This window comes from Propithecus coquereli, unplaced genomic scaffold (assembly GCF_000956105.1).
Source record: "Propithecus coquereli isolate 6110/MARCELLA unplaced genomic scaffold, Pcoq_1.0 Scaffold107, whole genome shotgun sequence".
NCBI lineage: Eukaryota > Metazoa > Chordata > Mammalia > Primates > Indriidae > Propithecus > Propithecus coquereli.
The window spans coordinates 1,730,704-1,744,838 of NW_012134636.1; the positions used below are offsets into that span (position 1 = coordinate 1,730,704).

Below are 14,135 nucleotides of genomic sequence, written 5' to 3' on the forward strand. Positions count from 1 at the left end.
TCATAACTCACTGCAACCTCCAACTTCTGGGCTCAGGTGGTCCTCCTGCCCAAGCCTCCCAAGTTGCTGGAACTACAGGCATGTGCCACCACGCCTGGCTAAGTTTTCTATTTTTAGTAGAGACGGGGTCTCACTCTTGCTCAGGCTGGTCTCGAACTCCTGAGCTCAGGTGATCCTTCCACCTCGGCCTCCCAGAGTGCTAGGATTATAGGTATGAGCCACCATGCCCAGCAGAAAAAAATTTTAATTGCAAAAATTATATCCTAACAGAAAAATACACCTTGGGAAGCTTCTAAGTCCTCTTCTTGCACCCTTTTATTCTCTTTCCAAGATCATCAAACTATTGTTCCTGGTTTTTATTTGAAGACCCCTTTTTAACTTCAGTTTCAGATACCCACCTGGTAGTATTTATTCTCAAAATGCATCTAGTGACATTTATAGATTTGTTTTTACTAAGAATTCAGCAGTTTTTAAACTTTGTACAGTTAACCCTTAAAATGAGTGTGAACTGTGAGGGTCCACTTACATATGGATTTTTTTTTTTTTTTAACCAAAAGCTGATTGAAAATACAGTACTGCAGAAATAAGGTGTTTTCTTTGTTGTATGACACACTTAAAGCTGGTAGTTTAAGCGCTGAGGAAAGCCGTAGTGGGAGTGTTTGAAGATTTGCTTTGGTAAACCTTGTTTCCTGTTCTTGTCCCCAGTTCCCTGGCTCGTCATTGCATTTCATGGTTTCTCCTTTTTGCTGCCCTTTCATTAGCTATCCTCCCCTTGTTACCCTGTTGCATTGGTCCTCTTCTTGGTCCTCCATAGAACCACTGACCCCAGAAAGGCCCGTGTGCGACTTCAGGTAGGACAGGCTTGGTTGCCTGTCACACAGTGTCAAGTGTGGCACTGGACCCAACTGGGAGAGCCTGAGGGAGTTTGGGGTCTCGGGTTCTTGCACACAGTGGGGCAGAGTGAATATTACTGAATGTGGCTCATGGAGCACAGCTGGGCCTGGAGTTTTCGAGGTAGTCTGCCATTGTATGTATGAAGGCATGGAAAATGTCATGAAATATAGTAACTGAAAAACTGCAGTTAAATGTATAGAATCCAAGTTCTTCTAGAACCGGAATAGTAGTGTACTGGGCAGGACTCCCTGCATCCTCTTCTTTCTCCTTTTATTCTCCACCCTGCAGTCAGCAGCATAATGTTTTAATGTCGTGAATTTTATTTAGTCACCTCCTGCTTAAAACCATTTTAAGTATAAGAAGACGGTGTCCAATAGCCTTTTTCTGTTGAAGTAGGAGTGGAGGAAGTGAATTGGGGGAACGTGGTAAGATGGGCCATGTTGGAAACACACGTGCCTAGGAGATGTAGTGAGAGTTTTATGGAAGTGCTTGACTAGCTGTGCTAGATGCACGAACTCCATTGGTGAACAAGATGACGTCCTGGCTCTTCGAGACAGACGTGGAGAAAGAATAATACAAGAAAGAGAAAGACCTATGGGGGACATTCAGAGGGGATCATTCTAGGCTACTATGAGGAATCTGGGAGGGCTTCTATGAGGAAATGTCATTTGAAACTGAAGGATGATTAGGAGAAGGGCGGTTGGGCTTTGGGGACAGAGGGAACAGCATGTGCAAAGGCCTGGAAGTAGGGAAAGCATTTGTGGCTGGTGGGATGGAGACTATGCCAGTGTGGCTGGCCATGAAGCTGACAAGGGTAGACAGGGCAGAGAATGCATTCTTTTCAACTTTGTTTCTCCTGCTCCATGCCTGGTGCACAGTAGCCCTTGAATGTTTGTGTGATTGGAGTACATGTGGGTGTGGACTGGGTGGGGAAGTGGTTGGGGCTGGGAGATGGCTGGTGGACTATGCAGATGGAGGGAAGAAGCAAGGGCCCTGAGAGGTCACACACTTGGATGTCTCCGGAGACCAGCCAAGCTCTTTCCCTAACAGTGTCAGCTGCTGTTCAGCTTCATCTTATTGTTTCCATGGGGGAACATGGGTCACTTTTTCCCTCAGATACTCCAGTTTTTAGGAGAAGCTGGAAGTTGAAATTTGTGTGAACTCTCAAAATTTTTAAATGTTGAAAGCAAATTCAAAAAAATTTCAGTACATTCTCTGGGTGAAACAATGTGTGTGGGCTGCCAGTTTGAGACCTGACCTTAGTAACTTAAATCCACAAATTGGGTTATGTAGGAGATTCAGCATGAGTGGGGAAGGGCAAGTGGTAGAGCAGAGAAGGCAATGGTCAGGAAGGAGGATTCCAGAATGTGGAGATTTTGAGCAAGGTGGCACAGCTTGGTTTCATTCCTGAACTCCAGTTTCATTTGTTCAGCTACCTGCTGGGCATCTTCAGAGGAATATCCTGGGGTATTTCCTCGAAGACAAGCATCTGAATTGAATGCCTCAATTCTTCTAAACCTGCTCCTCTCCAGGTGTTAACTTATTTCTCATAGTAGTACTTTTTTCTTCCCGGGTACACTGGTTCAAAACAAAGAGCTATTTAAGATTTTTCCTACTGTAGTACTCTGTTTCCAATATATCGTTGGGTCCTTTTGACTTTGTTTCTGTAATAAGTTTCATTGATCCTGTTCCCTTACAATTTTTTGCTCTCTTCCTTAGTTTAGTACTGTAGCTCCTACTGCTTCCACAGTGCCTCCACCTTCACTTTGGCTGGTCTCTGGAGACTTCTGGGTATGACCTCTTAGGGCCCTTGTTTTTTCTTTCTGTTTACATGGTCTCCTGGTTATCTCTTGGACTCACCCGCCTCCCTGTCCAGACCCATGTGTGTTCTACTCATACAAACACTTAAAGACCCTTTTTTTTTTTTTTTTTTTTCCCCCAGACAGAGTCTCACTGTGTTGCCCGGCTAGAGTGCTGTGGCGTCATCCTAGCTCACAGCAACCTCAAACTCCTGGGCTCAAGCGATCCCCCTGCCTCAGCCTCCCGAGTAGCTGGGACTACAGGCATGCGCCACCATGCCCGGCTAATTTTTTCTATATATTTTTAGTTGTCCAATTAATTTCTTTCTATTTTTAGTAGAGACGGGGTCTCGCTCTTGCTCAGGCTGGTTTTGAACTCCTGAGCTCAAACAATCCACCCATCTCAGCCTCCCAGAGAGCTAGGATTACAGGCGTAAGCCACCGCGCCTGGCCCACTTAAAGACTTTTTAAAAAAAGAAAGAAAATACAATATTAGTAGGATGCGAAACTCGAGTATATGGATGGCCAACATTTCATATACACGTGTTCTACAGGGCCAACTGTGGGATTTGCATATATTTGGATTTTGGTATACTCGGGTCTTGGAACCAATCCCTGCGTATACCAGGGGGTAACTATGTTTTTATTAACCCCAACAGCATGCAAGTACATCACAGATGTGTGGGAGTTGCTGATTTATTCCTTCCGAAACAGTATTTGTGTGCACATCTACATGAGGAGCTGCACAATAACACACAGATCCCTAAAAGGATTAGGATGTGGAAGGGATTAAATTGCCTCTAGGACTTGGCCTGAAAGCTCAACTCTTTTAAGGAAGGAACATTAGCGTCTTGCCTCTGTTCTACTTGGTTATCCTGCATAGTGGAGAAAGCTTCCTACTCTAACTTTCCTGCCACTTGTTTCTCTTGCTACCAGAGATTCTGACAGGCTAATGTGAGGCCTTTGCTAAGAGTTGGTACGTGAATCTGTGAGTGTAGACCCTTATTTTAGGGAAGCATGATTTGTTATGGATGTGACTTGCTGGGGCTCATTTTGAAACCTGACTCTTTCATGTTCAAGGAGCTCCCTTACCAAATCTGGTACATTAGCTACTGTGCTTCCCAATGCCACAGGTAACTTCTCTTTTATCTCCTTTGCCCCAGTGTTCCCTGCCCTGTTGACTATTTTTTTTTTTTTTTTTTTTTTTGAGACAGAGTCTCACTCTTTTGCCCGGGCTAGAGTGAGTGCCGTGGCGTCATCCTAGCTCACAGCAACCTCAAACTCCTGGGCTCAAGCGATCCCCCTGCCTCAGCCTCCCGAGTAGCTGGGACTACAGGCATGCGCCACCATGCCCGGCTAATTTTTTCTATATATTTTTAGTTGTCCAATTAATTTCTTTCTAATTTTAGTAGAGACGGGGTCTCGCTCTTGCTCAGGCTGGTTTTGAACTCCTGAGCTCAAATAATCTGCCTGCCTCGGCCTCCCAGAGTGCTAGGATTACAGGCCTGTTGACTATTTGGACTGTTAAGATGGTTGGAAGGTTGAGATATCAGAAACTTAGAGCCATGTAAACCATGAAACTTCATCTTATCTTGCCCCCCTAAAAGATCATAAAAATGGCCCTATTATTTCCAGAGGGTCTCCCCAGGGCAACAGGTCTTTCCCTGGGAGACCTGGATACCCTAGACATTATTGAAATTCAGTTCTATATATTTCTGATTTTTATATCCTATGTCTTCAGTTTAGCTTGCTTTTTTTCCATCTTAAATGTTCAGAAACCAGGATGACTTAAATTTTAATACCTATAATTAGCACTTTTTCCATTTCCTGAAAAACTTAATATATCAGTGATCTAGAATTTAGGAATTATAGCATTTATTAAATTTCAAATGAGTATTCTTACCCATGTATACAGACCTAGACTGGGGTCTGTGTGAACAAACACATGTACACAAAAATGCCCACTTAGAAGTCAGCCTGACCTGCCTCTCTTACCTGTGTGTTAGGTTTGAGAGCACCGTGCAGGTGAGCAAGTTGCAAGACCTTATCAACCGCAGCAAGATGGCCAGGTGCAGAGGACGGTTTGTCTGCCCAGTAATCCTCTTCAAGGGCAAGGTAAGGCCCATACTGTAGCCTCACACTCTGAGACTCTCTTCTAGGGTAACTGAATTAATGCAAAGTATAGGGTCTTTTTGTTCTTGGCATTTACCAGGCAAGGGGTGGGTGGTTACTGGGTATCTGGTGCTATGTGAAACAGGCCAGAAAAACAGACTAATTCTGATTGAAGGATGATTGTAGGTAGGGAAGGGATAGTCACACCAGAGTACCACAGTATCTCTGTTCTGGAGCTAGACTGCCTGGGTTCAGATCCTAGCTCTGTTACTTTCTGCTTGTGCAAGGCCTCAGTTTCCTCTTCAATAAAATGAGGATAATAGGCTGGGCGCGGGTGGCTCATGCCTGTAATCCTAGCACTCTGTGAGGCTGAGGCAGGAGGATCACTTGAGGTCAGGAGTTCAAGACCAGCTTGAGTAAGAGTGAGACCCTGTCTCTACTAAAAATAGAAAGAAATTAGCTGGACAGCTAAAAATATATGGAAAAAAAAATTAGCCAGGCATGATGGCACATACCTATAGTCCCAGCTACTCAGGAGACTGAGGCAGAAGGATTGTTTGAGCCCAGGAGTTTGAGGCTGCTATGAGCTAGCCACAGCACTCTAGCCCAGGCAACAGAGAGACTCTGTCTCAAAAAAAATAAAATAAAATAAAATAGGAATAATAATCATACCTATTTCAGAGGTTTCTGGAGTAGATTAAATCAAGTGAGTTAATACACTGTTCTTTCAATCATATAATTCACCAAGTAGTTACTGAGAATGTATTATATACCAGGCACTACTTCAGGCCTTGAGATATATCAGCGTGCAAAGCACAAAAATATAAGCTCCATGTGGGTCAGAACAAAAATCCTTACCCTCACGGAGCAAATGGGGGCTATTGTTAATTTGGCTCCCCAATATGGTCTCATTTTTACCTGTCTTGTTTTCTTTTGGTGTAAAGGATGTTCCTGTTTCATTGCAGATGAAATGAAGGCTCAAAGTGGTTAAATAACTTCCCCAAGTTTATTTTACATAGCAAGAGTGCTGGAATTTGAACCCATCTGCACTATAATTTAGAGTTGCATGGTGTGATGTAGGAGGAACTCACCAAAGAGGGCAGTGGCGTGGATTGACAGACTGACCAAAGGCCTCAAGAGAGCAGGACATGGCTTGAGAGTGTTGGAGGACAAGCAGGATGCTGATTGACAGGAAGGGGAGGAGAGTGTTCCAAGTAGGTGATACAGCATTGGAAAAGGCACCAAGGGGGGGACGAGAGATGGCCAGGAGGCCTCCCTCACTGGAGCAGAGGGTATGAGTCAGGGCAGAGGATGGAGGAGATTGAATGAAGGAGGCTGAACATCTATCAGCGAGTTTGTGTTTGCCATTGTGATTTTTGAGCAGGGAAACAAAGAATGCAAGTAGCATTTTGGAGAAAATCAGTACAGGAGAAGTGGACTAAAGTACAGGGAGCCTGGAGGAGGGGAGGTAAGCGGGGATGCAGTCTCACCTTTAGCAGATATCTGAGTGCCTCGGCGGTGGAGGGGAGGGCAGGGCAGAGTGGAGGCAAGTCTGAGTGTTGTCTCAGTGCCTGCCTTTCATTTGTAAAGGTGGGAGAAGGGTAACTGGGAAAGGGGAAGTAGGAAAGGAGACTCTGCCAAAGACGTTCTTGGGCAGATCAGTTTTAGGGAAAAGTATGTATGGAAGTTAGGTCCCAGAAAATGAAAGGTGTTTGATAACCCTTTGGAAAGTGTTCACATTCCTGGAAGTTACTGGAGTTCCAGTTTAAAGCATAGTGTTTGTCACTAGAAGTTGCATTGGAAATACTTCAGCGTTTCCCAGAGTGTGTTCCATAGAACAGCTGTTTAAGGATACACTTTTGGAAAGCATTCCCTGTCAAATAAGAATGAGAAGTACTGCATACTAGATTCAGCCTAACCTCCAATTCATAAAGTACTCCGATGTGTATGTTAACATAATTGAGGCTTTGAGAAGTCCTGTAGCAGCGAGGCCTGTGTAGCTTTGTCAAGTCTGGTGCTTCTCCTTTGTCTGTAGACCATGCATGAGGAACTTTGCTGAATGCATTTGGGAAATGCCACACTAAACAGCTTCAGATTCTTGGGGCTTAGTTTAGTAGGGAAGCTGTTTGGCAGATTGTTAGCTCATACATCCCAGGCTGGCCGGTGAGGAAAGAGCCCTGGGCCAACTGATTGCAAAGGGGTGGTGATCAGTTGTTTCGAAGGGTTGGTGTGAGGAACTTTCGGCGTTTCTGAATGTTCAGGAGGGCTTTGCTGTTAATTCTGCTTTCTTCTCCCTTTGTGCCTTCTCATCCAGGCAGGTGATGCCATTTCATACCTCTGGGCCTTCCCTGACTCAGTCAGTGCTCACTCACTCAATACCTGCTTCATATACTTTATTCTTATTGTGTGTTTAAATGTCTATCTGTCCCCTCTGCTGTCCTCCTGGCACCTAGCAGAATGCCTGTCATGTAAATCCATGCTCAGGAGGAAGATGCTGCTCTGGATAAAAGCAGCAGTGGACCGCTGGCCACATGCTAGGTTCTGGGTGACAGATTTTTTTTTTTTTTTTGAGACAGAGTCTCGCTTCGTTGCCCGGGCTAGAGTGAGTGCCATGGCGTCAGCCTAGCTCACAGCAACCTCAAACTCCTGGGCTCAAGCAATCCTTCTGCCTCAGCCTCCCGCCACGCCTGGCTAAGTTTTCTATTTTTAGTAGAGACGGGGTCTCACTCTTGCTCAGGCTGGTCTCGAACTCCTGAGCTCAGGTGATCCTTCCACCTCGGCCTCCCAGAGTGCTAGGATTATAGGTATGAGCCACCATGCCCAGCAGAAAAAAATTTTAATTGCAAAAATTATATCCTAACAGAAAAATACACCTTGGGAAGCTTCTAAGTCCTCTTCTTGCACCCTTTTATTCTCTTTCCAAGATCATCAAACTATTGTTCCTGGTTTTTATTTGAAGACCCCTTTTTAACTTCAGTTTCAGATACCCACCTGGTAGTATTTATTCTCAAAATGCATCTAGTGACATTTATAGATTTGTTTTTACTAAGAATTCAGCAGTTTTTAAACTTTGTACAGTTAACCCTTAAAATGAGTGTGAACTGTGAGGGTCCACTTACATATGGATTTTTTTTTTTTTTTAACCAAAAGCTGATTGAAAATACAGTACTGCAGAAATAAGGTGTTTTCTTTGTTGTATGACACACTTAAAGCTGGTAGTTTAAGCGCTGAGGAAAGCCGTAGTGGGTTTCAATTTAAATTTTAAAGCTGAAACAATGTAAAATTTTTTTTTTAAAAAATGTTATTTTGAGGCACAACTACATTTCCCTTAAAGAGCTGAAAATTTAGCATCCTACTTAGGATATGCTGTAAGTGTAAAATACACATCAGATTTTGAAGACGATATAAATGTAAATATTTTTTGAAGTGATTATATGTTGATAAAATATTTAAATGTTAGGTTAAATAAAATATTATTAAATATTTTTTTAAAACTCAGTTCGAGAATTAAAGGGTAAGTTGTTCTCTCATACCATTGTCTCTCACAACACTTGTATCTGGCTTTTAGAGAATTAAAAACCATTCATCTATCTTTTTGCTTTCTCCCTTAAGAGAGGAGAAGCAGAGGTTGGCCACTGTTATTCTCTGTGCCAAAGTTGATTACTATACCAGCAAATCCTACAGAGTGCTATTCCGTATGAAGAGTTGGAGGCCATTCCTAATTAGGTAATTGGAGAGCATTCAGGATCTATCCGCTTTTTCAGTCAGGAGCTAGCTTAAAGTGCAGAAACAATGGTTCATGAATTGGAGCCTTGAGGCTAAGGAGCAGGTGTCAAGGTGTTAGTCTCTGCACTAGGGTGAGCCCTTCCCCCAGGCTCCAGCTTGGGACCTTCCTAAGAGTCTAGTGCACCACTTGGCCAAGAACTCACTTGTTCTTCTCCATCTGACTACAGACAAGTCTTCTTGCGCGGCCCCCCCCCCCCCCCCCCCCCCCGTCTGGCTGCCTTGATTTACCAAAAAGATAAGGATAGTAGAAGGGATTTGGCAGAAGAATTGGGAGCAGAAACAGTGTCTCAAAGCTCAACAGCTAAAGAGAGGGTTTGTATATGCTCTGAAAAGGTTTAGCAGAAAAAATGCAAAGGAAAGTGAGGTCAGGGGCCATCAGCTTGGATGAATGAGGGAGGGTGGGTATGATACATATGCCAGTGGAACCTGCTCTTGGGAATCAGACCTCCCCCTTCCCATTAGAATCTTGTGGGTCCTTACCCTTTCCTGCTAAAGCTCTCATTGTTCATCACTACTTGGCCAGTTCCCTTAAAGCAAGAGCTCTTAACTGGGGCTGAGATGGGTTCACTGATGGACTTGGGAGAGTCCAAGAGCCCTTGGAAATATATGTAAACAATGGTGTATGCATTTTTTTCTAGAGACAGTTGATAGCTTTCATCAGATTTTCAAAATGCTTGTAGACTCAGAGGAAGTTAAGTGGGCCCCACTGGGAGTGCATCGTGCTTAGGCCAGCAGGAATGCCAGCCCTAATCCTTCTCCATAGGCTTCCAGGACAACCTTCCTACAAACCCAACCCATTCGTGCCCCAGCACTAAAAAACACGCCCCCCTCCCCCCCGCCTCAGGCTATATCCAGGTTGCTTTTCTATTGCCTGCCTCACCTCCAGGCTGCTACTGCTTCAGGGAGAGCCAGGTGACCTAGTGGCCCACCTACACCCCTTGCCTGTCTTTGCGCAAAACTGTTTTCTTCCCATAATCTTATAGACAGAGAAGGAGAAGCCTTCAGACAGTATTTTGCAGTCTTCCGGGAACCCACTTTATACTGCCCCCTTATGTGACCCATTCAGAAATGAGCTTCACCCCGCTTGTCGTCTCACGGCTTCCCCACCCAGTATAATGAGGCTGTGTTCTCCCAGCCTTTGGTTAAACCCTGGCCTGGTTTGCTTCCTTGTCACCAGGTATCCCCTTCATTTCCCCCACTCTACTGGGTCTCATCGAACACAATTTATTTAAACGTGTAGCCTTGGAATTAGATATTGAAGTTCATGCCAGTTGCCTGGTTTCTAGAATTCTGACTTTTAAAATGATCTCTTCAGTGATGAGGAAAAGGGTAAAAGAACATTTAAGCACAGTTACTGCCCCCCATCCCACACACTAAACAGTTCTAAATAACGGTAAGCACGTAGACTTTGGAGGTAGATGGGTTTGGATCAAATCTCAGCTTACCCCTCATTGTATGACCTTACAGGTTACTTAACCTCCCTGTGCCTGTTTTCTTTCTTTCGTCTGTGAAACAGCACCAATGTATGCCACCTGCCACATCTTCCTCATGGGCTTGTGAACATTCAGTGAGAAGATGGCGTGGATTTTCAGTACCATGCCCAGCACATGGTACACGTGCAACAACCACCACATGTTATCTATTCCGGGTAGTGACGCTGGTGCGCCTCCTTTGGGAGAGAGACTCCCTTGATAGAGGCTGCGGATTAAGTTCTGGGCATCCTCAGACTGACTGTGGTAGCCCTGATGTTTATAAAGCTTTGGGGAGTGCTCCTGGACCCGTTTTGCTGGCCTGGAAGAATCAGAGGAATCCCAGGTGTTCCTTCAACGTGCGTGCTTCAGAAAACCGTCTGACCCTCAAAATGCTGTTTCTCTCCCAGCACATTTGCAGGTCGGCCACACTGGCTGGATGGGGAGAGCTGTATGGACGCTCTGGCTACAACTATTTTTTCTCAGGTGAATGTTGAGCAGCATGCTCTAAGAACAAGAACCCAGTCATAGAGAATAGCCACCCGTGGCCACAGTGGTATAGGTTAGGGGGTCCTAGTGAGCTGGGTGGAGACCAGGGGCCTTACTTTCATCAGGAACCAGGAGACAGTAGGAATTCACCTTAAGGATAAAGAAGACTACCAGGCATACGGAGCATACGGTGTCCTTGGTGGTGGAGCCAGGTTGGCCCAGCCCACCCTTGGTGCTTCGGGGAAGGAGGCTGGGCAGGAATCCCTGTGCAGAGCCCCATGCCACCACCCTCAGTGCTGACAGACTGGTTTCTCTGGCAGGGGGTGCAGATGATGCCTGGGCAGATGTGGAGGACGTCACAGAGGAGGACTGCGCTCTTCGGTCAGTGCCAGGTTGCTGCGGTCAGGGGTTTGTTTTGGGGATGGGGTGTCTGGCCAGCAGTGACCGTGTTCATACTGAGAGTGTATATTTGTCATTGGTCCCTGTGAGTGGATTGGCTCCTTTCTTCTCATCTGCCAAGTCCATGCCCCCAAAATAGGGCTATTGAAGTCCATCTGGTAGCTTCATCCTAAATACCTGAGTATCTGTCTCCATCCTGGCTGCACTCGGGATCTCAGAGAGAAGGTCCCATTCCTGGGGTTCCTGGTGCTACAGGTCTGAAGTGGGGCCCAAACATGTACATTTGTTTTAAAGCCCCACAGAGCTTTCAGTATGCACCTAGGATGCTGATTACCAACCTACCAGATCTCACACAGCGCACCTCGTACTGAGGCACAGGGCAAGGGCTGCAATCCCCACATAGGAGACGTGTGGTCTTGCCTGGAAGGTACATGTAGAGACTAGAAATTCCACAGCTGCATAATTGGTGTCATAAGAAGGCCTTGGTACAGAACAGTGGTTTGAGCCCCTGTAAAGGGAGGAAATGGGCTGGTTCACACTCCTTCTGTCCTCTTTCCAAATGTTTTTAGAAAATAGTACTACAGGATATTTTAGAAAAGCTCCTTTGCATGGTCTGTACCATGTGGGGAAAGTCTTTAACTGGTGTCAAGACCAGCATTCCAAGATGGAATGCACACTAGCACCCTAGTAAGATCAGCTTCTCAAATCATGGCTCGGTGCATGAAACGACGTCTTGTTATGCCCGAGTTCTGCCTGTTAGCTCTGAAAGCAGTGGCTCTGGCTTGTGCTCAAGAATGTTTGGCTCTTCCCCCAAGATCAGGCGACTTAGGCCTCAGCCAAGTCATCTTCTACAGCATACACTGTTCTTGTTGAGGAGACTGCTAGGGCAACAAAGCAGTGGGCATTTTTTTTAAAAAAGTAATGGTGACTTTATACTTTCTACTTCTGCCTATGTCTGCATGGCTGATCAAAAGGCAGCCTAAGGATTAGAAAAAATTTATCTTTCTCCTTCATAGGCTTGCTAGGTAGAGGAAATTCACTTGCTGGTATTTCACAATCAGTTGATGAGATAGTTCTAAAAGCTCTTATCTCTACAAGAATTTCAGTCTCTTACATTATGAGCAAGTCATGTGGCTAAAAATGGTCATAAATGGGGGATGGAGAGGGGCCGGAGGGAGATCAACTCTAATGGAAGCTCAGAGATTCTATCAGCCACCAGCTTTCTGCCTTTTAAAACTCCGAGATTATCTTGAGTCTTCTGGCTTAATGTCAAGCAGTGCTAGAAAGCCCTTTCCCATTTCCAGCTACAAATTGTTCCTCTTTGAAATATATCCCAGAGATTGGGTAATCTCTTAGAAAGTCACCTTCTCTGCACCCTCTCTGGAATCTGTTGGCTTGTATGCACTCCCTAACCACCCCACCCTCCCCCCTTCTCCCCACTCCTGTAGAAGAGAAACAGTTTTTGCTGGTGACATCCATACTTCCCTAAATGAGCTCCTGCCCTCAAACTCCTCTGAGCAAACACGCTGTGTAACTTTTCCCTCTGGCTCTTTATTTCAGAAGTGGCGACACTCATCTTTTTGATAAGGTCAGAGGCTATGATATCAGGCTGCTTCGGTACCTGTCGGTCAAATACATCTGTGACCTGATGGTGGAGAACAAGAAGGTGAAGTTTGGCATGAAGTAAGTACAGGGCACCCACCGTGAAATTGCTGGAGGCAGTGTGTGCAGACTTGCAGGGCTGGCCTCCTGCCGAGGGCTTTTTGTGCATCCTCTTGCTATATCTTCAGACAGCCCTGCAGGGCAGGTAGTAGTGTCTCTTTTACAGATACTGAAGCAGAGAGATTAAGTAACTCCCTCAAGGTTGTATGTAAAGAGACCAAGGGAGCTGTGAGTCTCTAATCAGTGCTCTACTCCTTCTCTTTGATAGCCTCTTATTTTTTTTTCCCCCCTCCTGGCTCCAAGTTCTGTGCCATCTCTGGTAGATTAGAATGTCTTCTAAAATGGAACAAAAAAAATCAAATTTTGTTTCAGCGACTGCTGTTATAAAAACATACACATATGGACCAAATCTTCATATAATAACGCAGAAGTTAAAAAAATGCAACCTGGGCTAGAATGATGAAATTATAGGAACTTTTTCCAAAATTTTGTTTGTTGTTTTTTAATATTATCTTTTAATTATTCTAGAAGTTAGAGCTTAGCTATCTGCAGATACTTGAATGTTCTCTTATCCCTTCCCCACTTGATCTGTCAGAATAGTCCCTAGTGTTTCTTTTCAGATGCTGTTTTGTCACCCTATTTAGAAGTGGCCTTGATGACTGTAAGAGAAGACAATGGAGCAGAGAGTCCCCTGCAAAGGGTCTCTTTTAGATTATGTTATTTGGATTTCATCTCACTCCACTCCCTGGGGCAGAGTGGCTGCACTGCATGCATTTCGGAGCTTAGGTGGAAGGCAGTTCTGCAACTTCATGTTCCAGTTGAGGCTTACTGCAGGATTACAGGGGCAATGGCCTCTCTTGCTTGATATATTGGAGTGGGGGACAGAGAAGTTATTGTTCTTAATTGCTCAAAGTAGGCACTGCTGAAGGAAATCATTCTTAACTTCGGAGAATAGTTTTTTAGTGGAAGGTTCATTTTAAGTTATTATAATACTCATTTGGGGAATGGTGTGTGTGTGTATGTATGTTTTGATGCAGTAACACCTTGTGTCCCTGTCTTGTAGCGTAACCTCCTCTGAGAAGGTGGACAAAGCCCAGCGCTATGCCGACTTCACTCTTCTCTCCATCCCATATCCAGGTAGGGAGCTCTTTTCCACTCAGGTGACAGACTTGCTAGGACTGGGGGCCTTTGGGTCCATGAGCAAGCCCTCTCTGCTTAAGCACATGGGTGTCCTGGGAGCTTTCCAGGAAGGTTTGTGTTAGCCAGCATAGGACATTGTGGCCCCCAGCACAGGCCCTCGCAGTGAGGTAGGGCAGTGTCCTGGAAGGGACTTTCCACTCAAAAGGGGTCTGGGGATTGAGTCCTGGCACTGGTACTCACTAGCTACAGCCCAAGTGAGTTACTTCATTTCTCCAGGCCTCAAGTGCTCTCAGGTGACAGTTGGAACTTGGAAAAATTTAGTTCAGGGTTTTGTTGTGAAGATTAGATCATGTATATCAAAATGCTGCATGCATGAAAGTACTAT

General features: G+C 45.0%; 1 protein-coding gene across 4 annotated transcripts in view; it reads left to right on the forward strand.

The window, feature by feature from the left end:
• The window catches only part of MTMR14 (myotubularin related protein 14), a 49,679-nt gene that overhangs the window by 7,227 nt on the left and 28,317 nt on the right, over positions 1-14,135 (forward strand). For all 4 annotated transcript variants that reach the window (XM_012647072.1, XM_012647090.1, XM_012647081.1 and 1 more), the window contains 5 exons: positions 4,700-4,808; positions 10,471-10,546; positions 10,870-10,930; positions 12,509-12,631; positions 13,674-13,747. In XM_012647072.1, the coding sequence (XP_012502526.1) occupies positions 4,700-4,808; positions 10,471-10,546; positions 10,870-10,930; positions 12,509-12,631; positions 13,674-13,747 (443 nt within the window). The remainder of the gene's footprint in view (positions 1-4,699; positions 4,809-10,470; positions 10,547-10,869; positions 10,931-12,508; positions 12,632-13,673; positions 13,748-14,135) is intronic.